The sequence below is a fragment of the Solanum stenotomum genome, chromosome 4 (genome assembly GCF_019186545.1).
Source record: "Solanum stenotomum isolate F172 chromosome 4, ASM1918654v1, whole genome shotgun sequence".
Taxonomy (NCBI): Eukaryota; Viridiplantae; Streptophyta; class Magnoliopsida; order Solanales; family Solanaceae; genus Solanum; species Solanum stenotomum.
Window position 1 is genome coordinate 56749637 of NC_064285.1, and position 25797 is coordinate 56775433.

The 25797-nt window shown below is 37.4% G+C and overlaps 1 protein-coding gene across 1 annotated transcript; it reads left to right on the plus strand.

Moving 5' to 3' along the window:
* The first annotated feature begins 340 nt into the window (after positions 1 to 340).
* Positions 341 to 2561, plus strand: LOC125862700 (probable GPI-anchored adhesin-like protein PGA55). The gene has a single exon (XM_049542824.1). It carries the CDS (start codon positions 494 to 496, stop codon positions 2417 to 2419), a length of 1926 nt encoding a protein of 641 aa, XP_049398781.1. The 5' UTR covers positions 341 to 493; the 3' UTR covers positions 2420 to 2561.
* Positions 2562 to 25797: the final 23236 nt, after the last annotated feature.

Below are 25797 nucleotides of genomic sequence, written 5' to 3' on the forward strand. Positions count from 1 at the left end.
GCATATATATATATATATATATATACTGATCTAGTATCAAATTAAATGAAATTATCAGTCTTAATGATACCAATACAATATATAATATTGATTTAGTATCAGTTAAACCAAAATTATCAGCCTTAATGAAAGGGATATGAAGTGTAATTATTTATGAAGGAATATGTATTTCTTGAATTACTTTGAATTTGAGTATGAACATGTAATTATTTTGAATTTTATGACGCATTTTTCCTAATAACTAAGCTTCGAGAGTCCAGCCCAGGAAATATATGGGCCAGTCCAAAAGGCAGTGGTCACAAACTGACAAAAGCATAGTAGACGTTACAGAAAAGAACAAATCCTCTTTTTCGGAGTTTGAAATCCACCATTTTCATAGCCATACAGAGAGTACACAAACCGCAGCCATTGCAATCTGTTGCCCTATCTTACTACTTCATACAGATCGCAATCTTCACATTAGCAGCTATTTTCTCTACTGCAAAATCAGAAAATGGAGAAAAAGCTCAAGGATAAGAAATGGAGTTATGAAAAGAGAAGCCCTTTGCAAGATCTGAATGTTATTCCCAGATGTAAAAGCAAGAGTAGCACCATTGAAGCTCCAAGAGGTCGTCTTCCTTTTCTCATCTCTTCAAATTCTTCTTCTTCGTCTTCGTCTTCGTCTTCTTCCTCATCATATTCTTCTTCTAGTACGCATTTACACAGAACACTGAAAGTTTCTTCGAGAAATTCAAATCCAGTGCCTAAATCTACACGTTTAAGATCTAAATCCACCAACGAGAATGATTTACCAAGACCCATTACGCAAAAACCCAAAAAGAACCTTCCTTTTCTATCTGGGAAGAAACCCATCTCCCGAAAGTCAAATCTGAGCAATCCTGTGAAGAAATCGTCATATGGGTCGGTTAGACTGGGTGTTAAACCCAAGAGTTTGAAGCAAAAGGTGGAAGGAAAAGGCTCAGGTGAGCAAATTCAGCTTTTGGATTTTGATTGTAATTTGACTAGTTTTGAGAATTGTACACCTCTTGGTAAATTAGCATCTGGTTCTGGTATTGATTGTGCAACTTTAGATCATACTTGTAATGTAGAGAACTCAAATACAACTAGTAATACTACAAAAACACCTCCCATTGAGGCTTCAGTGTCACCTGAAATACAATGTGGGCTATCCACTGGGCTGGTTTCAGCTGCAACACCTTGTTATGCTGCTGGCCATGTTCTCTCTGGTGTTACTGATAAAAGGAAGTGTAGGCCTAGAGGTGTTCTCACTATAGGAAACTTAATTGATTCGTCAGATTGCGAAAAAGCCAGTGGCTCATTGGATAGAAAGTGTGAGGGGGCTGGAAGGAATGAGGTACTTAACAAGTCTAGTAGAGATTCTTTGATTCCTTTGCCTGCATTGGCTTCTATGCATTGGCTTTTATCTCCTTGCCGTGAGAATAATGACGTCTGTTGTGAGGGTGAATCTGTTAATGAATTTAGGATGTTGAATGGATTTGTCATGTCTGAGTTGCCGTATTCAACTTCAATATGTTCTGGGAGTACTTCTGATTCAGTACATAACAGAGCTAATTACTGTAATAGTGTAAATACGGATGAAACACGAACTGGTGGAAAAGCTCCGATTGTTTTGGTCTCTCCTGAAAGTACTAAACTTAAAGATCCATCGTCTGACGAGATGGGGAGGACTTTGTTTCCATCTTATCCCCTGGATATATCTTGTAGTCATGATGTGAAGGTCCCAGATGAGTGGAAATGTTCGTGCAGTCTTGTTAGAGAGAATTCTCCCTGCTCTACGGCTTCTTTGAGCAGTGGGAATGTAATTCAAACCCCCAAATCCGATTTGAGCTCAGGCAAGTGTGGTGGCTTTTCATGGTTACATCCAGGTGATCATCGAGACAACCTTGGGGATGAACTTGATTCAGTGGCAGATTTTCTTCACAAAACAAGTTTATCACCTATGACTCAACCGTCAGCTTTAAATCCGCCTAATCTGCATTTTAAGTTTAATAGTGCTTCTTGGGTGTCTGACTCCTCATTAGAAAATGTGTCACAATCTCAAATGAGAATCTCATGGAGAGATGGGATAGTGAGTCAGACTCTTGAGATTGATGATTTAGATTGCTGCAGATGTTTATCAGATGATGAGAATGGGGGCTACTGTTACACTAATGCAAAGACAAATGTTGGTGTTGAATCCAGTCCCCATGAAGAAAATGATCTTTTACCAGAGAGTGGTTCTCAGTCTCCTGAATTTGTAGAGTACAAACACGAGCTTTCTTGGAATGGAAAGTTAAGATCTCCTCTTCCAGAAGCTAATTCGTGTGCAGAGTCCATACAGACTGAAGGTGGTGGTTTAGTTTCATCTGCAGATTCTGACTGGACCCATTGTTGTAATAATCAGTTGTATCACATTTGATTCTTCATCTGTATTTATTTGTATCGATTCTTAGAAGCAATGTTGCTCTTCTAAGTTTGAGTACTGTTTGTTTGTTGCTATAAATTATAACCTATAAATACTCATTGTCTTCGTCTGAAGTGTTTAGAAAGTTCATTGTTCACATTCTCTTAGTGCAACTCCGCAGATATTGAAATTGTGACAAAATTACACTTCTTATATCTTGTGTTTGGAACTTCTGATGAGCATTGGCATGTCTTTGTAGGTAAAATTTTCATAGACTCGTAGGATAATATATACATATTCTTGCAGGGAACATTGTTCTGAACAGATCAGGCACAATATATCAGCTTGAGAAAAATGATGAGGTATGTTGTATCTAATATGCAACTAAAGATACAAACTTTTAAGACAAAATTCATTGACAGACGCGTAAAGTTGACACAGTTTTGATACTATAGAGGAAGGGGTAGAATTTCACAACACTCAAACAGGAAATCTTTAATCAAGAATGTGGCAGTCAATAGACAACTCACCCCAAAGCTAAATAGGCAAATGAGATTGAAATAAAAGAGCTCTAGAGGTGCCTATGCTTTCTCTCAACTACACCATTTTGTTGTGGGGTAGGAACACAAGAAGTTTGGTGGATAATTCCGTTAGAATTAAAGAAATTTGTTGCTAAATTACTTCTTGCTAACTCAAGAGCATTTTTCTTACTTTAGTGTTAAAGTGTCTTTCAACCATGACGCATTTTTCTTACTTTAGTGTTATAGTGTCTTTCAACCATGACAAGAAAATTTTGAAGCATAAAGAATGCATTGCTCTTGATTTTCAAAAGATATGTCCATGTCCCTCCACTAAAATATATACAATAGTTTTTAAAAAAACATATTTAGTACTATTGTAAGTAGGAGATTTATAGGGTCCCCAAGTGTCTGTGTATGAGCTCAAAGATAGATTTCATTTTCATTTCACTTATAGAAAAAGGAAGTTTGGATTGATAGATACAAGACAAGAAATAGAAGGGTGAAAAGTATTGTTACCTAACACAATTAGCATGAACATCTGAATCTAAAGGCTCAGGTGAGATATTCTTGACTTGATAAAGTAGCTGAGAAAATTGATCTTGAGTAAGTTGATAAACTGTAGAAACAATGTCTGTCATATCTTGAGTGTTATCGTAAAACTAGCATTGCTTCTCACATTTCCTTGCGTCTTTTTGGCTCTAATGAACTTAAAATTTGCAGGAAATCCAATTGTCACGATCCGAGCCTATACCCTGGACATGACCGGCACTCGAGAACCATTGTTGGTCCCCAAGCGAACCCTCATCCTGGATGTCTACAAGCGGAAGACTAACTCAAGCATACATAAACATCAAATTGAAAGAAACGTTTAAAAATAGGTTACTAAATCTCAAAACTTTGTTGAATATATTGAGTATGAAACATAAGTTTAAATAAAACATCTGAAACTGAAAGACTCTCAAAACTGTCTATCTATGAAGCCTTTACTATACAAAGATGAGTGTCGGGACAAGACCCACGACTCCTCAAAATGTTACTAATACTAACAACTCATAAAACTGAAGTCCTCCAGAAGCAAGGAGGTCTTACTCAAAAGTTGACGAGCAGATGAAGTGATCTCAACAGACTCTTGTTGAGGATCCTAAGAACATGTATTTGCATCATTAAAAGATGCAGGTCGAATAACATCGGTACATTGAATGTACGATTATGTAATATAGCTGAATAACAAATAACTGAATGAAAAGAATACAATATATATATATATATATATACACACTCAACTAAATGTAAAGAAATAAATGAGAGAAATCACTAAATCTTTACATAAATACTTACTCATTTCTGAACTCAACATATTAAGTGATATAATCAAAATACACTTTTAACTTTATTTGAGAGATTCTATAACCGACAACCATCACTATGAGCGACGTGATGATACAACGTCTCGCCCATGCTACCAGAACGGTCCTATACCTTGCCGGAGTATAGGACATCCTCAACTAAGTGGATCCACTAAGCTATGCTTAAAAGCAATAAGAAATCATCTAAAAAGTATGATCCTTTACCCATGTTGGCATACACGGTTTATGAAGATTTTGAGTTGTCTGAACTCATCCCCATATCGGTGCTCAATACTACTCCTAATAATATACATAACTCATGCTCATATGTCTAAAAAACATAGTTCTTCCTCAATTTGAGATAATTTCTCAAAAGATCCTCTTAAAAGAGGTAAGTGCTCTTGAAATATCTTTGAACTCATAACTCAGTTAGAAATCAAAGTTTCTCTTTTATCAATGTAAAAATTGATACCTTGAGAAATACTTACTTCCCTTATACTCTTACTCAATTCATACATAAAAACTCTTTCTAAAAAATATATCAAAATCATATTGTGATATGATCATTGATGACTCGAGAAGTCATACTGCATAAACATTGATGGTATATCTAGATATCATACTGCTTAAACATTGATGACATACTCGATTGTCATACTAATCATGTTTTAGAAACTTTTTTTTCTTCTCAAAACTCATCTTTACTTTCTCAAAAATTCTATTTAAGACTCAAGTCTTGGCTTTAAAAAGCTTCTCAAGATTTATAACTCAATTCATAGGATTCATGCGAAATTATGGACATGAACGACTCAACTCAGGGATCTTAATAGCAATATGGAAACTTAGTACTCAGAACTCAAGAACTCGAAACTCAGTACTCAACGATACTACTCCTCTCAAGAGTACTCACTTCATAGGTTTCATTTGGAATTATGGACATGAATGAATCAACTCAAGGATCTCAATAACAATATATAAAACTCAATATTCAGAACTCAAGAACTTAGAACTCAACGATACTACTCATCTCAAGAATACTCAATGCATAGGGTTCATGATGAAATATAAACATGAACGAATGAACTCAAGAATCTCAATGAATAACGTATAGCAATTCAATAATTAGGAAAAAAATATCAAAAAGAATCAGGAACTCAAGAACTCAAAATCAACTCATCTCAAGAATATTCAAATCTAGGGATAGAATCCTAGATTACTCTTTTACTGATTTTAAAGTAGATATAGGGCGTGAGGATGAACTAGTCCAACACTATGATAGCCTTACATACCTGAAAGAACAAGGTTCTTGAAGAAGAACTTGATTAGAATCCCTGAAACCCTAGCTTGAAGGAGAACAATCAAGAAAAATCTTTCTTAAGATTCTTGAATTAGTTTCTTGAAATCTCTATGGCTAAGAATTATGATTTTCATTAGTGATTCATAATTGTATGGAGGAATTTGAGTTGGAAAGAATGAAATTCTTGGAGAAAGACTTACCTTGAAGAAGAATCTTGTAAAAGATTGAAAGAATCTTGAATAGAGTCTTCTACTTTGATTTTTCCTTAGGGTATTGCCTTAGGGTATGAGAGAGAAGAGAATGATGGATTAAGAGATGAAAATCTGATTGTTTTGGGTCTATAATTAGTCAAGAAATTCGTTTAGGGTTTTTGTAGAGGTAAAAAGATTAAAAATGACCCTTTTCATTGTTTTTTCGTTGGCTAATTCGTCACTTTTACCGTAGTAGATTACTAAGATAGTCATAAGTTTTTACTCGAAACTTGGATTGTTACAAAATTGGTGGTGTTGGAAAGAAGATTCAAATACCTTTAATTTGATAGGTTATGGGTCACATAAATCTTTATATTCTAAGAGATATGATCGTTTGAAGTTGACCCAAGTAGAATCTTACATCAAAACTTAATCTGTAAGGAAAGTTTCAACTCAACTTTGTGCTAGGAGATTCTAGGGAACTTAATTGACATCCAAAATCATTCCCACACTAATGAATTGACCTTTACACATATGTGCAATTCGAGAATCACCCGGTACAATCTTATTCACAAATAAAGAATGATCTGGGTCTTAACTTAAAAATTTTTGGGGCGTTACACCAATGATTTTGTAACACTTATTCATTGAATGTCCAGGTTTCCTTCAGTTGGAACACACTAAATCACTTTTTTTTTCTTGAAATTAGTTTGTCTATGAAATGATAATTGGTAGCCAAGAATGATGCATAATTTCTTTAAAAATGTGAGTTAATAGCCATCTCTCTTTTCCTATCAAGCAAGACTAACAAATCAAACATGAATTATCATAGCGGACAAATGCAGTAGCCTCCAAATATGCTACAGAAAAAAATTTATTTTTCTTCTGCATAGCTTACCAACATTTGACTTCAAGGAAAGCAGAAAAAATCGGCCAAGGAAATTGGCACATGTATATCCAATTTCTTCCAAATCTTGCCAACCTTTGACATTGTAAGATTTGTCAAGTTTGGAACATGGGGATTGACCCCACGATCCCCCCATCCAAACCTATTCACTTGAAGGAGGTAACTCTAAGTTTCTAGCTTGAGTGCATGCTGACAAGTTCTTTGCATAATTTGAACTTGTCTCTCGATACCACCTTAGTCAGCATATTTGAAGGGTTTTCACTAGTATGGATTTCCATTACCTGTATAGATCCGTCCTCTATCTTTTCCCGAATCCAATGATATTTCACATCGATATGCTTTGTACTTGCATGATACATGGTGTTCTTGCTCAAATCTATTGTACTTTGACTGTAACAATGGACGACATACTCGTTCTGATGAAATCTAAGTTCTTGAAGATATCGTTTCAGCCATACCATCTCTTTGCCAGCTTCAGTAGCAACAATATACTCTACTTCAGTTGTAGAATGTCACTCCCCGTGCCTACACCCTGGGCGGGACTGACACTCGAGAACTATTGCTAGCCCCAAGCAAACCCTTGGTCTGGCTTACTCACTCAGCGGAAGACTTTAAGCATTAAGAAAAGAACTCAAATGCAAGATAATCAATTGTCTCAAACTAAACTCATAGNTGCCTACACCCTGGGCGGGACTGACACTCGAGAACTATTGCTGGCCCCAAGCAAACCCTTGGTCTGGCTTACTTATTCAGCGAAAGACTTTAAGCATTAAGAAAAGAACTCAAATGCAAGATAATCAATTGTCTCAAACTAAACTCATAGTGTTTTAGAAATAAACATTTAACTTAGCCAAAGTGGCAACTCAAATCTGAACATAAGACAATAACAATGTAAAGACAAATGACTAACTGACTGCCTATCTATGAAGACTCTAAAACAAAGAGGGATGTCGGGACAAGACCCCTGATTATCTTAACAACTAAAGTACTAAAGCAATGTAAAGGGATCCTCCGGAAGCAAGGAGGCTCACCAACAACTCTGGAACTCAACTAGAATCAATGATGTGCTGGATGCTGATCCTGGTTTCCTGTGTTTGCATCATTAAAATATGCAGGCCAAATTACATCAGTACATAGAATGTACAAGTATGCGAGGGGAATTCTAAAACAAGACATAAGCTTGAAAGAAACTGAAAGAACAAACCTGGCCTCAACTGAACTGAACTTATTTCAATATAAAGTAATAATATAAATGCAATATAAAGAAAAGCTTTTAAAACATGGATATCAACTTTGTGTATTTAGGAATACAATAGTAACTCTGATGTGTATGCAAAGATACAATAAAACTCTGAGATGTATATAATAATACAAAATAATACTGTTGTGGAAGTTTCTCTAACCAACAACCATCACTTAAGAGCTATTGTAATGATACAACATTTTGCCTCACGCTGCCAAGGTCGTCTTATACCTTGCCGAGGGTATAAAACCTGACTACTAAGTGGATCTACTAGTCTATGCTAAAAAGCACTAAAGGAATCATCTAAACAGTATGACCCCTTTCTACCCATGATGGCTACATGATTTATGGGGGCTGGGAGTTTTCTGAACTCTCCCCCATATCGATGCTCAATAGTACTCCCAAAATATGATATTAGCTCTTATGTTTAAAAACATACTTCTTTCTGTGATTTGAGATAATTGCTCAAAAACTTAACTCAAAGGCTATCTTGGAGATCAAAGTTTCCCCTCTTGCATAATTGTGAAAGCGTTTACTCTTTTTTGAAAACTAGCTTAAAGGCTCTTTGGAAATCAAGATTTCCTTCTCTTGTTTAAATGTGAAAACATTTTAAACTCTTTGGGAATACATATTCCCCATATACTTTTGAAGAAATGAACTTCAATCTTTACACTTTACTCTTTACTCTTTACTCAACTTGAACTTTAAGTCTTAAAACAAAGTTCAAACATTTGGAAAAGACTTTTGGAAAACTCTAAGAACCTTTCTTGACTTGACTCTTACTTCTCTTGACTTTGATCTTAACTTTCGTTGAATTGGATTATGGATTCAAGGTTCATGATCTCATGTTTATGGATGATTTCATGATGTTTAGACGTACCTTAGAGTGTTGGAATCAACTAGAAAACATAGGTACGTTGCTAAGGAACTAGTACGTTAAGATGGGGGAAAAATAGGAAGAACTGGCGTCCATGGCGCTCTGAGAGGCGCGGGGTGCCAGCCTTAAAACTCCAGAGGCTGGGGTGGGACGTTCTGGCTAGCGTGGCGCCCCAGAGCCCAAACTTTAGCGGCCCCTTCTTGGGCCTCTAAGAGGGGCGGCGCCCCATGCCCATGCCCAGGTGCACTCCGACCTTTCTCCTTCATTTTCATCTCTAAACCCCCTATTTCAACTTAGTTCTTTCCCCAAACACTTAGAATCAACTATACCATCAATATATGCAAGATTCTATTCAAATTCACACCCTAAAATCACGAATTTGGATCAACAACTCCTCAACAATTTCAACGAATCAAGAACTCAATAGAACTTCAACAAAACCCATCAATTACATAAATTTGCTGAAATAAATCATGATTGGCGTGTGGGTGAACTAACCCAAAGCTATGTGATCTCACATACCTCGTAGGGATCACCCCTTGATGAAATCCATAAGCGATTCTTGAGGAACTTGACGATTCTTGCTTCTTCTCCTCTCTTCTCTTTTTTCTAAGCCCTAGCGTGAACTTCAACTTTTCTATACTGGTCTAATTCTGATTAGACCCCATATAAACTCCTAAAAATTAAATAAAATAATTTGGTAAGGAAAAGACCAAACTACCCTTCCAAAATCCGGATTAGACTTTCCTTATTTGAACCGCCCAACTTCAAATGGACATATCTCACTCATACGACTCGGAATTGAGTAAACTCGACGGCGTTGGAAAGATTATTACAAGATCTTTCCTAAGATATCTGGAAGAACACCTAAATCATTTTGTTCTAGGAGTTATGGTCGTTTGAAGTTGACCAAAAACTCAAACTTAACATAACTTGAGAAAATTTTCCAAATTTTCATTCTTTCCCAAAGCAACTCTTTCTAATTCTATCTCTTTCTAGTTCTTGCAAATAGCGAGGTGTTACAATATCTCCCCCTTGGGAACATTCGTCCTCAAATGAGATTACTCTTAATAAGCTAAGGGTGTAACATTTAACATTCAGCTTAAACACCCAACAAGCAATGCAATTACAATATGCTAACTTATAAATTAAAGAGTACTAAGAAGAGAATTAGTACCTTGCTCTGGAACTTCTCCGGATTAGAAGAGACGTGGATATCTCTTCTTCATATCTTCTTCAGCTTCCCAAGTAACCTTCCCAACAAACTGGTTCCTCCAAAGAACTTTGACCGATGCTACCTCTTCTCAACTTGCGAACTTGGTGATCTAGAATCTGAACCAGAATATCTTCATAAAATAAGCTATCATTGATCCCAATATCTTCAGTTGGTATTATAAATGAAGGATCTCCCATGCACTTATTCAATATGGAAATGTGAAATACCGGATGAACCACTGCTAACTCTTGGGGTAGCTCCAACTCATAAGCTACATTACGATCCTCTTGGATATTCTGTAAGGACTAATATACCGGGGACTAAGCTTCCCCTTCTTACCAAATCTCATAACACCCTTCATGGGTGATACTTTCAAGTAGACCCAATCATCTACTTCAAACTCTAACTTCCTTCTCTTAACATTAGTGTAGAATTTCTAACGACTCTGCGCTGTTTTCAACCTTTCTTCAATCACTTTCACCTTCTCCATAGCTTGATGAACTAAATCTGGTCCTATCAACCCATATTCACCAACTTCAAACCATCCAATGGGAGATCTGCATCTTCTCCCATAAAGAGCTTTATAAAGAGCCATTTGGATGCTAGAGTAGTAACTATTGTTGTAAGCGAACTCAGTAAGAGGTAAGTGATCATCCCAATTACCTTTGAAATCAATCACACCAGCCCTCAACATTAACTCTAAGGTTTGAATAGTGCGCTCTGCTTGCCTATCTGTCTGAGGATGAAAAGCAGTACTTAAGTTCACCTTTGAACCCAAGCCTCTTTGGAATGACTTCCAAAACTCTGCAATAAATTGCGCACCTCTATTTGAAATAATGGAGACCGTAACTCCATGAAGTCTAACTAATTCTTGAATATACAACTTGGCATAGTCCTCTACTGAATGGGTAGTCTTTACCGACAGAAAATAGGATGATTTTGTCATTCTATCAACAATCACCCAAATAGAATCATGTTGCCTGCGAGACCTTGGTAAGCCTATGATGAAATTCATATTGATCATCTCCAATTTCCATTCTGGAAGTTCTATATTCTGATCCATACCACCGGGCCTTCGGTGCTCTACTTTAACTTGTTGGCAATTTGGACACTTAGCAACAAATTCTGCAATGCCCTTCTTCATACTACTCCACCAATAGACTTCTCTCAAGTCGCGATACATCTTTGTGGACCCTGGATGAATGGAATATCTGGAGCCATGATCCTTTCTTGGAGTTCATCCACCCTTGGTACACACAATCTACCTTGATACCTCAATACACCATCTCCCCCTTGTTCAAAAGCCATTACTTTTTGCTTATGAACATTTGCCTTTAATTCAAGCAAAATGGGATCTTGGTCTTGCTTCTCTTTAACTTCAGACATTAAAGATGATTCAGCCTCATTCATCACCACTACTTCTCCTTCTATGTAATCCATTAGTCGGACTCCTAAGTGTGCAAGTCTATACACATCTCTTGCTAGCTCTTTCTTATCTTCCTCAAAATGGGCGGTACTACCCATAGACAACCTGCTCAAGGCATCAACAACTACATTAGCCTTACCTGGGTGATAAAGAATACTCATGTCATTATCATTGAGTAATTCTAACCACCTCCTTTGTCTGAGATTAAGCTCTTTCTGAGTGAACACATACTGAAGGCTCTTGTGATCGGTGAACACATCCACATGAACAACATAAAGATAATGGCGCCATATTTTCAAAGAAAAAACTACGACAGCCAACTCTAGATCATGGGTTGGGTAGTTTCTCTCATGAACTTTCAACTGTCTAGAGGCATAAGCTATAACTTTGCCATTCTGCATTAACACACAACCCAAACCAACTCTAGACGCATCACAATAAACAACAAAGTCTTGCATACCTTTTGGTAAGGTTAACACTAGGGCAGTAGTCAACCTCTTTTTCAATACCTGAAAGCTTTTCTCACAAGCTTCAAACCATTGAAACTTCACATCAGTTGAATATGTGGATCTAGGCCAATTCTGCACGACCTCTATTTTTTGGGTATCAACTTTAAGTCCCTCTCCAGACATAATGTGGCCTAAGAATGACACATACTCAAGCCAAAACTCACACTTATAGAACTTGGCATATAACTCTCTATACTTTAAAGTCTGGAGAATTATTCTGAGATGGCTAGCATGGTTTTCTTCATTCCTCGAATAGATTAGTATGTCATCAATAAATACGATAACAAACATATATAAATAAAGCTTGAATACTCTACTCTTAAGGTCCATGAACGCTGCAGGCATATTAGTTAAACCGACGACATGACCAAAAACTCATAATGACCATAACGGGTCCTGAAAGCTGTCTTTGGAATATCACATTCCGTTACTCTTAACTGATGGTAGCTAGATCTGAGGTCTATCTTAGAGAAACAGGTGGCACCCTAAAGTTGATCGAAAAGATCATCAATCCTTGGGAGAGGATACTTATTCTTAATGGTAACCTTGTTCAACTGACGGTAATCTATACACATCTTAACGGAACCATCCTTATTCCTCACAAACAAGATCGGAGCACCCTAAGGTGAGACACTTGGTCGAATAAAGCCCTTATCTAAGAGATCTTTCAACTGTTCTTTCAACTCTTTTAACTCTGCTGGAGCCATCCTATATGATAGATTAGATATAGGGCGAGTATTGGGAAGAAGGTCTATACCGAAGTCTATCTCTCTATCAGGAGGGACTTTGGGAAGATCATCTGGAAAGACTTCTGGAAACTCTTTTACTACTGAAACTGACTAAATATGAGGTATCTCAACACTAGAGTCATTAACTTGGACTAAGTGATAGACACACCCTTTAGAAACTGACTTCCCTTCCTTAAGGTACAAAATGAAACGACCCTTAGGCACTGCTGAACTACTTTTCCACTCTAAGACTGGCTCATTTGGAAACTGGAACTTGACAACTCGAGTTCTACAATCAGCTGCGGCATAACAAGCATGAAGTCAGTCCATACCAAGAATGACATCAAAATCTACCATGTCTAACTCAACTAAATCAGCCATGTAACTCTTGTGATTGACGAAAATAGGACAATCACGATAGACTCTTTATGCTATAATAGACTCACCAACAGGTGTAGAAACACTGAAGGGCTCACTAAGTTGCTCAGGAAGAACATTAAAATTCATCGTAACATACGGAGTTACAAAGGATAAACTTGCTCCTAGATCTAGCAAAGCATAAACGTTAAAGTTAAAGACTTGGATCATACCAGTTATAACATCTGGCGAATCCTCTTGCTCTTGGCGACTAGTGATAGCATATAGATGGTTTGCTCCTCCGCCAATACCGGAAGTAGCCCCTCTAGGTGCAGCTTTAACTGGTAGAGCAACTGAAGAATACTGGGCTCTATTGGCCCCATTACTGTTACCCTGCTTGTTCTTTGGATATTCTCGCATGAAATGACCATTCTGGCCACACTTGAAGCAACCAGTGGAGCCATCGTGACACGTCCCTGAGTGGTTCCTACCACACTTAGCACATGCATGAGGCTTACTACCCCCTTGAGCCATACTACTCTGAGAATAGGCAGGTTTAGCTCTGAAATTCTGACTATATTGTACTCACTTTTGTTCTTTGGTGCAGGTGCACTAGCAGATGATGGAGCAGGTCCCTTCTGTTTCTGTTGGAAAGATGACCGGTTGGCATTACTATGAATTCTCAATTATCACTTCCCATTAATTTGTTCCTAAAAAAAATACAATGCCACCAAACCCATAAAAAATTATGAGTTTTGTCATTGATTTTCTTATAAATAAAAAACATCCCCAAAATTTGGACAATCAATATTAATCTACCATGTAATTTGTTTTCTTATGTTTAAGTACTAATAAAACTCTTAATGAACATTCTCATTCCATCTTCCCTAAAATCTTTGTATCAAGTGTCAATGACAAATCAAAATATTTTATACTACATTTAATTTTTGTCTAGGATGGTGAAGAATTCGAGATGTTGTTCATAATTTTTATTGATTTAGGTTTTAACTTTGATATCTTGATTTATAAAATCAAGGCAAAATGGTGGGAGGTCCTTGTACTTGTCTCATTTTGTCACCTGAGCCCTTCTATTCCCCACTTTGCCAACTAAACCCTCGAACCCACTGAAATCCAACATTTTAAATCCTTTTTTTGACTACTCAGTGGTGCGTGAACTACAAAAGTCACACGTAGCTTTCCACTCATTTAAAAATGCCACGTAGGAAATGACATGTTAAAAATAGGCTAATTCCTTTCTCTTTCAAACATTTCTTTCTTTTCTCCTTTTCAACTAGACCCTTCTACTCTCTCTAGTCCCGATTTACACCGTGATTTTTTTCAATTTTGTGAAGTGTTTGAGTTCCCGTTTCACTTCATAGTTGTAAGTTTGTTGACTGATTTTCATTCTCTTTGTTTTATAGTTGTGTTTTTGGTGTTTCATTTTGAATTTTGATGTTTTGAGTTCGCATTAAAGCTTAGTACGGTTGCAGAGGTCGTGGTGTGATTTTAGGGAGGATTTTGTTTTTTACATGCCTAATAACAAATTGTAGAATTATTAAACATTCAATGGCATTTGTCATGAATATCAGTTGAACCTAGGGTTTTTTCGTATCTGAATTTGTTTTTATCAATTGCGTTGGATTTCTTTCTTGTTAGTGGTCCAATTGGATTATATTAGATTATTATAGAGGTTTTTTGTTGTATTCCATAAAGAATTAGTTTAAAATTAGGTTTTTTTTGTCGATTAGGGCTTTTTGTGAATTAGGGCTTTTTTTGTCATTTAGGGCTTTTTGTCAATCATCTGAAAGTATTCTTGTGACTTTGCAGGCATGGTTAGAATATGGCTTCAAGAATTATTACACTTCAAATGCATTCTGAGGGCTTTTTTTATCAGATCCTGAACTTAGGTATGCTAATGAAATTTCTGATCTTGAAAAAATAAGAATCGATATGGATGAGCTTCATATAATGTTTTTTCAAAAATTATCTAGAGAATTGGGAGTTGAAAAAATTGAAACCTTTGGGTGCAAAATTAACAAAAGAGGTGGTTTTTATATGTTGAATAGTGATGCTAATGTGTTGAGATTTATTAACAACTTAAAGGGTGGGGACTTTGTTGATATGTATGTGGTACATAAAATTAGTACTCCTTTAATTGTTGAGGATCCTAATGAGGTGCAAATAGCCCAATTGCTTACTCCCAAAAAAGGTAACCCCCCCCTACTTTCTGTTATAAATGTTATGGCTGATGTGTCTTCCCCTCAACCATCTGACAAAAATGATACAAATATAAAAGAAGATCAGCAACCTAGGGTAGACAAAGGTAAGAATAAGGAGACAGCTACTCCTGAGGTTTCTTTAGAGGACTTAGATGAGGATGAATGTCAAGGTCAAGGTAATAACTTTTCTTCCTACCACCTTCAAACATTTGATGAATCTGATATAGATGTTGATGCTGAACAATCTAATTCTGAGTCACTTTATGATGTTGATGAGAACATTGTTGACTTAAGTGACTTGGATACTGAGTTTGTTGAAGCTAGGCAGTCAAACATTCAAGAACAAGTTGGTAAAGAAAAGGCTGCTAGAATAAATATAGATGATATACCTTCTGGTCCTGTAGGTATAAATACTTGTTTTGAAGATATTAATAAGAATAAGAGGGGAAGATATGAAGGAAAATTGGGTGGGGATGACCTGTATTTTGATAGCTCAGATCCTGACAGTGATATTAGTGAAGATGAAGGGGATCCTGTTGAGCTGATGAGGTTGTAGATCCACTAGCTAGGAATTCAAGTACAAAGGTCTATTTTGACCCAACTGCCAATTTTTTTATTTCAGTTGTATATGGTTTGTGTGAATAATGTTCAGTTTAGAGAGGCACTACAGACTTACTCTATTCAGAAAGGTGTGAACATTAAAGTTAAACCTAATGAAAAGGAGAGGATCAGGGTAAAGTAATAAGAAGGGTTGTCCTTGGCATATTCTTAGAAGTATTGAGGGTAATACTGGAAATTATATTGTGAAGACATATTTTCCTATCCATAAGTGTTTCAAAAGAACAAGAAACAAGTTGTGTACTCCAAAATGGATTTGTAAGACTTATAAAGACAGAATCATGAGTGATCCAAGCATTAAATTCAAGGCTTGGTACAAAAGGATTATGGATTGTTTGTTAGTAAAACAAGTTGTAGAAGAGCAAAAATGAAAGTCATGAATGAGCATATGGGTGATTCCATAGAGGAATTTTCTAGGTTGTATGATTATGCTGAGGAGTTGAAGTCTACAAATCCAGAAACTAATGTGGTTGTTAGGACATCCAAGAATACAATTCCTGGAAAAGAGGTATTCCAAGGGATTTATATTTGTGTTGGAGCATTAAAAGGTGGTTGGATGGAGGGGTGTAGAAGGATAATTGGTTTTATGTAGAGGTGATCTGTTGTCTTGCATTTCCAAGGATAGAAATAATCAGATATACCTTGTACCGTGGGCAGTAGTTAATAGAGAATCCAAGGACACATGGTCTTGGTTTATCAAGTGCATCAAACATGATTTGGAATTGACACAAACTGAAGGTGAAAAACTCTGTAAGGACCTGATTTCGTTGTTAGGGAAAAGTCAATGGGGAAAAATTGGGGCCAGAAAACTTTTGAGTAGTAACTTGGAATTTCCTAGCCTAGTCTAGATTTGGACAAAATTGGAGTCAGGCAAGTCTAGAGAAATCGTGTAACAATTTGAAGATCTAATTTTGATTTTGATCACATGAGTAGATAGGGAAGACGTTAAGGAACCCGTGTGACTTTACGAAATTGAATTCAGGCGAGTAGAACTCCCGAAACTGATCTTAGCGTGAACAAGCATGTTCTGAGTGTCATGGGATGAAGGTGTGTAGTGAAATGGGAGCTTGGAATTCAAATTCCTGCACTCTATCTCCGTGTATGCCGTTGTAGCTGGATGGATGCCGTTGTAGAGGGGCCACTATAGCAGGATAGATCCCAATGTAATGGGAGAGAAGTGACATAAGTCGGAAAAATAAAACCCCAAAAATGTTTTATTCTGCACTTTTTGATTTTGAGAGCAGGACACGAACCTAGACGAGTTCTTGAGCATTTTTCACCATTCTCGAGGCTAAAGGTAAGGTTTTCATTCCCCGAATTTGTTTTTCGATTCGTAAAACTTGGTTTCTTGGGTGATTATTATTGGGGAAGGGTTTTTGGAACTGTTTGGATGGTGAGAAAAGCCCTAATTTGGGTAATGAGATCTTGGGTTGGCCTAAGGTTTATAATGTTGATTATAATCTGGGTAATTCGATTTTTAATTGTTGATCCTTGCATATATTAATTGTTTGTAGACCTAGAACAAGCAGAAAGAATCCGAAAAGGGAAGATTCAAGTGCCTTTGGGGATTCAAGCGTGGATTCGAGGTAGGTGATGGTTGTGATTTCATGTTGGTGTGATATATGTTTGTAATTGCTCAATTTAATGTATGTATGTGAATGTTGAATTATTGATCACCATAATCGTAAATGAGGATAACTAAATAATTGTATGCCATGAATCACCTCTTGTTGTATGATTGTGAGAATATACATTGTGATTGTGATTGTGGTTTGTTGAATGGATTGGTTGCCTCGTTCCGGCATAAACATGGGATTGATTTCCATGTTCCGGCATAAATATGGGATCGGCTGCCACGTTCTAGCATAAACATTGGATCGGGTACCACGTTCTGGTATGCTAACAGTTTGGGTGTGGGTTCTATGAGAGGACCATTGAATTGGGTTCCGTGAGAGGACCATTGAATTATGTTGTGTATCTACTTGTGATGATTATATTCATATCTAATGATGATTGATATTGGAAGACTGTATGTTGCTCTAAATTGATAACCAATGTGTATTATTGTGAACATGGGATGCTACATTGATCCTGAAAAGATGACTAATATTGTATATGTTCGGTATATGCCTGTTTTATAAAGTTGTGGTTATTTGCATATGTTTCGCTTATTGGGATAGCCACGTGATCCACCAGTACACTGTGGTTGTGTATTGATACTGCACTTGCTTGTTCTTTGTTGAGCATAGGGCATTTTTAGGCGGCTATTGATAGACCTCAACTAAGTGACTATTAATCGTGACCGGATTTATGAGTGAGCCAGTTCTTTCAGGCTGTCATGGATCTCTCTTGTTTAAGTCCATTCTTTTCGGACTCAGACTATTTATTTAAAGTGGTTGTTTAGTTTCGAGGTTGTACCCCTTGTTCTTAGACTTGTCGTTAGTAGAGTTTTGGTACAATGACTTTCACGTTCTATGGGTTTTTCTTCCACATTAGTTTGGTTAGTTATTTGTTAAAACCTTGGAGTTTATGGGGACTCCATTTTTATAGTCATTTAAACTTGCTTTCGTATCTTTAAATGCCTTAGTTTTCATAACATTTGTTTGTTTGAGTTGTAGTAATGGTTCTCCCACCGAAGGGTTTGTGTGGGGTGTCAATCACGACGGTCTGGGTTGTGACAAAGTTGATATCAGAGCCCTAGATTCGTTGATCTCATTGTACCAAAACGAGTCTAGTAGAGTCTTGCGGAACGGTACGATGACGTCCGTACCTTTCTTCGAGAGGCTATAAGACTTAAGGAAAAACTCACTTATTTCTACTCCTTCATGCTATGACTTGAATCCAATTGGTATCTGGGTGATACAAAGTGGTATTTTTTCTCCTTCACTCTATGGTCCGAGCTAAAGCAACAACAACGGTAACACCATCATTGACAAGAGATGATGTGTATAGACTACCGACAGTTGAATAGGGTCACCATTCAGAACAAGTATTCATTGCCTCAGATAGATGACCTTTTTGACCAATTGCAAGGTGCATCGGTTTTCTCTAAGATTGATTTAAGGTCTGGTTACCATCAGTTAAGGGTTAAGGCGGTTAAGAATTGGGTTCGACCAAGTTCTATGATTGAAATTAGTAGTTTTGTGGGCTCGCTAGCTACTATTGTCGCTTGTGGTATGAGTTCAGTCTAATTAGTATCTCCCGATTCCAATTGGTATCTCAACTAAGTGAACTAGACGCCATAGCCCCGGCTGAAGGGACATACGCAAGTTAATTGTAACTGAGAAGGTTCCAATTGGTATATGGTCTTAGGGGCCGTATAAGGCATAGATGATCATTTATGGTCATCTATGGAACAAACTAATTAAAGAATTTGGACTTGTTTGCAAGTTGTAACTGCTTAAGTGTCGTGAAAAGGAAGTCATCACGAGATTAGGTGTAAGGGTCTATATAATTACATTGTGGTTCGTAAGCGAGAAATCTAGACGTGCGTTGCGACATATTGATAACCGTGTGAGAGTCTGGGTGTATCATGGGGATATGTGTGTGGCAGTGTTGAAACGATGTAAAAATATTCTAAAGTGCGTACTTTGTTGGGTTGACTAGGGGGTAGACAATGATTGTCCTAACTAAAGGGATTTTCTAAAATTCATGTGTTATAGCTGGGAACCTTTGGGGGAATTTGGGAAAGAAAAGAACCCTAGAAAAATTATTGGCAGGGGTTCTATTTTCGTGATGGCCGCTGGGGCGGGACTTTTCCCGCCAAGGCGAGGCCTCCAGTACGGGATTCCTCCCTCCAGAGTGGGACATGGCGAGATAGAATCTCTGTCCTGTCTCCCTTGTTTTCCCCTAGTCATAATTATGGACCCCGAATTGTACCCAAACTAACCCCCGCGATCTAATTCAGTGTTCATCAATCAAATATAAGTTATCAAGTGTGTTAAAATTGTGGAGAACCTAGGCATATGAGGAGGAAATCAGTGAGGCCGTGTAGGACGGGGAAATGGTAATGCCGGTAGAGGAGTAGTGTGGCCAGGCAAGGAGGTTGCCTGTCAAGATGATAGGGCTCAGTTTTATGTTTTTTTCGGGTAAGATTGAGTTTAAGGGTGTGATGCAGTGGTCACAAGTGCTACTCTTGTTTGTGCCCAGATGGCTATTGCTTTGTTTGATCTGGGTTCTACTTATTCGTATGTGTCAGTTCAATTGCCTTTGGATTTGATATGGTTTGTGATATACTTAATGCCCCAATCCATGTTTCTACCCAGTTGAAAAGTCAGTCATAGTCACCCATGTGTATCGTGTTGTCCTGTTGTGGTTATGGATTTTCAGATGTGGGTTGATTTGGTTATGTTGTATATGACTGACTTAATATAATCTTAGGCATGACTTGGTTGTCCCCCTTTTATACCTGGCTTAATTGTAATACTAAGTTGGTAACTGTAGAGATCCCCGATAGGAAAAGATTAGAGTGGGAGGGGGTGTACAAGCCTAAGCTAGCTAAGATCATAACCTCCATTCGGGCTAAGAAACTGGTAGGGCAGGGTTGTTTGGCTTATTTGGCTCATGTTCGGGATGTTGAGGTTGAGTCTTCCTCTATTGAGTATATTTCCTATGATGTCAGAAATTAGAGAAGTGTTTCCTATTGATTTGTCTGGTATGCCTCCGAATAGAGATATAGATTTCTGCATTGACTTGGAAACTAGCACTCGCCCCATTTTTATCCCTCCGTATCGTATGGCTCCAGCATAATTAAGAGAGCTTAAGACTCAAAACCAAGAGCTTCCTAATAAAGGTTTCATTTGTCCTAGTGTTTCCCCGCGGGGTGCTCCTGTCTTGTTTGTTAAGAAGAAGAAGGGTAGTATGAGGACTGGTGCTTTTATCTTAAGCCATAAAAGAGTGGATTGATACCGGAATGACAAACTTATGGATAAGGAAGGTCCCAATTAGTATACTTGGATGAAGGAAACTGAAGTATTTTAGTAAGAAAATGCGTATAAATTGGGTTAGTCCTCTGAATTTGATAAGTATACTTGAGTTTTAGGTGTCATGTTAATGAAAAGGTTAACTTCATAGTGATAGTCAGGGCTGACTGAGCGTAATGGTAATAAGAGTTCATGATGGATTGTGATGGGATGCAACTACATAATAAGATTGTTGGTTAAGCGAATTTGTGTATAGTAATTACGACTTGCGAGTATCCAAGGTTGTGGTTTTCTAATATTGGATAAGTAATGCGGTTATATGAAAAGTTTTAGGAGATGGTGGAACACCACCTGAATAGAATTTAAAAGAGCTAGAGTTATAATGAAGAAAGATAGTGGGATGTAGTACAGCCTTTAGAGAGAGGCAAGAGCAAAAATATTTTATTTGATTTCAAAAGCTAAAGATATCTTCAGAGGGGTAGATAATTGGGTTCAGAGACACGTGATTTCATTTGTTTTGATGTGGCTGTAGTAATAGTGTCACAAGTCCATCAGATTGGTTAAAAACTATTGGAAAAGACTTGAGAAAGGAGTGTACAGACATTAGCTCGAGTGTGATGATAAGTGCTTGTTTTGTTTCGAGTTTAGTAATGAGTGCGATTGAAATTTTAGCGAAAAGATATTGTAAGATCGATGGAGATGCGAACAATGATAAGCGAAGATCCGGGATTTCATAAAAATCTTCAGGTATAAGCTAATGTTGATAGATAAGGGGATTGTGTTATACAGTTGAATTTACAATTCAGATTTTTCATTTTATGTCTACATTCGTAGTGATATATTTTGTCAAGGTATGAATTTGTAAGGCGAGAAATGATCAATTGTATCATGTATTGAGCCTTTGAAAGGACTTACACATGGGTTGAGTCGTAAAGTTTATTACTTTTGATTGTTAAAGTATCTAAGAAAGGTTTTAATTTAAAAAGTGTTGGTTTATAATAAGGTAAATGGTCGGAGTGTTTATGATGGTTGTTAGTATTGTGATTATGATTCACTAGCTATGCTCTCGCGTGTTTTCACTTTTGTGGGTGGATCCCTAGTGGTGGATCAGGGGTACCAAATCCTGCGATGTTCTCTTAGTTAAGTGGAAAGATTAGGAAGATTTGGTTATTTCGAATGACATAATTGGTGTTGTCTTGGAGTTGTTAAAAGTATTTTTGGTGGTTCTACATGTACCACCTTGCTTATGAGAGTTCATAGAAGAGCTACCATATGTAATTATGGTTGTCCGACAATCTTAATATTCATCTAGTTGTCAAGGTCATATATTGATTATGTGTGGTTGAATATGGGGATCATTGAATCCAATTCTACTGTTCTTAAGAGGTAATCTATAATTACTAAATCTAGCATTTCGATAGTGTTGCTCGAGGGTTTGTATGCTTAGACATATCCCTCAATAAGTATCTGGTGTCTAAAGACCAAAATTTTGTAACTTAAGCTTATGGAAATTTATGTTGTGAGAATGAGATGTTGATAAGAACTATGATTGTTTGGGTATTATGAGTGTGTGTTGGGTGGTTCAGGTTCACTTTTATTTGTAGCGAGTATTGACTTGGAATTTTATCATGCTTAAGTGCTCAAGGATTTGTCCAGATGATTGTGTCAAGATCCTTGATAACATGTTGTAGACATGTGTACGATCAATTTTGGTGGTTGTTGGGAATCGTTTTGTTGTTAGTTAAGTTTATATACAACAATATTTATCACTCGAATATTGAGATGACTTCATTGAGGCATTGTAAGGAGGATGTGTAGGTATTCAATTAGTTGGTTTGAGGTTGAAAATGTGAAACCCTTAGGGGGTAATGAGATTCGGTAAGAAGGGCATGCGAGACAAGTATCCCCTAATTCGACGATTCAGATACTACTCTACCCTTACTTTAGCCAGTCTTTCCTAGTTGATCACTCAAGGACGAGTGATGGGTAAATTGGTATTTATTGTAACGACCTGATTCCGTTATTAGGGAAAAGCCAATGGAGAAAATTTTGGGGCCAGAAAACTTTAAGTAGTAACTTGGAATTTCCTAGCCTAGTCCAGATTTGGACGAAATTGGAGTCAGGCGAGTCTAAAGAAATCTGGTAACAATTGGGTGATATAATTATGATTTTGATCATATGAGTAGATAGCTAAGACGTTAGGAACCCGTGCGACTTTACAGAATTGAATTTGAGTGAGTAGAACTCCCGAAACTGATCTTAGCGTGAACGGGTATGTTCTGAGTGTCGTGGGATGAAGGTGTGTTGTGAAATGGGGGCTTGGAACTCAAATCCCAGCATTCTGTCTCCGTACATGCCGCTGTAGTGGGATGGGTCCCACTGTAGCGGGACAAACAGGACATAAGTCGGAAATAAAACCCCAAAAATGTTTTATTCTGCACTTTTCGCCTTTGAGAGCTAGGAGACGACCTCAGCCGAGTTCTTGAACATTTTTCACCATTCTTGAGGCTAAAGGTAAGGTTTTCACTCCCCGAATCCATTTTTCGATCCGTAGAACTTGGTTTCTTGGGTGATTATTGTTGGGGAAGGGTTTTAGAAGGGTTGGATGGTGGGAAAAGACCCATTTTGGGTAATGGGATCTTGGGTTGGCCTAGGGTTGATAATGTTGATTATAATTCGAGTAATTAGACATTTGATTATTGATCCTTGCGTATATTAATTGTTTATATACCTAGAATAAGCGGAAAGAATTCGAAAAGGGAAGATTCAAGTGCCTTAGGGGATTCAAGCTTGGATTCGAGGTAGGTGATGGTTGTGATTTCATATTGGTGTGATATATGTTTGTAATTGCTCATTATAATGAATGTATGTATGCGAATGTTGCATTATTGATCACCCTAATCGTAAATGAGGATAACTGAATAATTGTTTGCCATGAATCACCTCTTGTTGTATGATTGTGAGAATATACATTGTGATTGTGATTGTGGTTTGTTGAATGGATTGGTTGCCCGATTGCCATGTTTCGTCATAAATATGGGATCGGTTGCCACGTTCCAGCATAAACATTGGATCGGGTACCACATTTTGGTTTGCTAACCGTTTGGGTGTGGGTTTCATGAGAGAACCATTGAATTGGGTTCCGTGAGAGGACCATTGAATTGTGTTGTGTATCTACTTGTGATGATTACGTTCATATCTAATAATGATTGATATTGGAAGACTGTATGTTGCTCTAAATTGATAACCAATGTGTATTATGAGAACATGGGATGCTACATTGATCCTGAAAAGATGACTAATATTTTATATGTTCGGTATATGCCTGTTTTATAATGTTGTGGTTACTTGCATATGTTTCACTTATTGGGATAGCCACGTGATCCTACCAGTACACTGTGGTTGTGTATTGATATTGCACTTGCTTGTTCTTTGTTGAGTACATGACATCTTCAGGCAGCTATTGATAGACCTCANTGATCTTAGCGTGAACGGGTATGTTCTGAGTGTCGTGGGATGAAGGTGTGTTGTGAAATGGGGGCTTGGAACTCAAATCCCAGCATTCTGTCTCCATACATGCCGCTGTAGTGGAATGGGTCCCGCTGTAGCGGGACAGACAGGACATAAGTCGGAAATAAAACCCCAAAAATGTTTTATTCTGCACTTTTCGCCTTTGAGAGCTAGAAGACGACCTCAGCCAAGTTCTTGAACATTTTTCACCATTCTTGAGGCTAAAGGTAAGGTTTTCACTCCCCGAATCCATTTTTCGATCCGTAGAACTTGGTTTCTTGGGTGATTATTGTTGGGGAAGGGTTTTTAGAAGGGTTGGATGGTGGGAAAAGACCCATTTTGGGTAATGGGATCTTGAGTTGGCCTAGGGTTGATAATGTTGATTATAATCCGAGTAATTAGACATTTGATTATTGATCCTTGCGTATATTAATTGTTTATATACCTAGAACAAGCGAAAAGAATTCGAAAAGGGAAGATTCAAGTGCCTTAGGGGATTCAAGCTTGGATTCGAGGTAGGTGATGGTTATGATTTCATATTGGTGTGATATATGTTTGTAATTGCTCATTATAATGAATGTATGTATGCGAATGTTGCATTATTGATCACCCTAATCGTAAATGAGGATAACTGAATAATTGTTTGCCATGAATCACCTCTTGTTGTATGATTGTGAGAATATACATTGTGACTGTGATTGTGGTTTGTTGAATGGATTGGTTGCCCGATTGCCACGTTTCGTCATAATATGGGATCGGTTCCCACGTTCTAGCATAAACATTGGATCGGGTACCACGTTTTGGTTTGCTAACAGTTTAGGTGTGGGTTTCATGAGAGAACCATTGAATTGGGTTCCGTGAGAGGACCATTGAATTGTGTTGTGTATCTACTTGTGATGATTACGTTCATATCTAATGATGATTGATATTGGAAAACTGTATGTTGCTCTAAATTGATAACCAATGTGTATTATGAGAACATGGGATGCTACATTGATCCTAAAAAGATGACTAATATTATATATGTTCGGTATATGCCTGTTTTATAATGTTGTGGTTACTTGCATATGTTTCACTTATTGGGATAGCCACGTGATCCTACCAGTACACTGTGGTTGTGTATTGATATTGCACTTGCTTGTTCTTTATTGAGTACATGACATCTTCAGGCAGCTATTGATAGACCTCAGCTAAGTGACTATTGATCGTGACCGGATTTAAGGGTGAGCCATTCTTTCAGGCTGCCATGGATCTTTCTTGTTTAAGTCCATCTTTTTTCGTACTCAGACTATTTGTTTAAGGTGTTTGTTTAGTTTCGAGTTTGTACCCCTTGTTATTAGACTTGTCGTTAGTAGAGTTTTGGTACAATGACTTTTAGCTTCTAGGAGTTGTTCTTCCGCATTAGTTTGGTTAATTATTTGTTAAAACCTTGGAGTTTATGGGGACTCCATTTTTATAGTCATTTAAACCTTCTTCCGTATCTTTAAATATCTTAGTTTTCATAAA

Excerpts from the sequence above, each read along its gene's own strand:
- LOC125862700 (XM_049542824.1), top strand. The coding sequence starts at position 494 with ATGGAGAAAAAGCTCAAGGATAAGAAATGGAGTTATGAAAAGAGAAGC.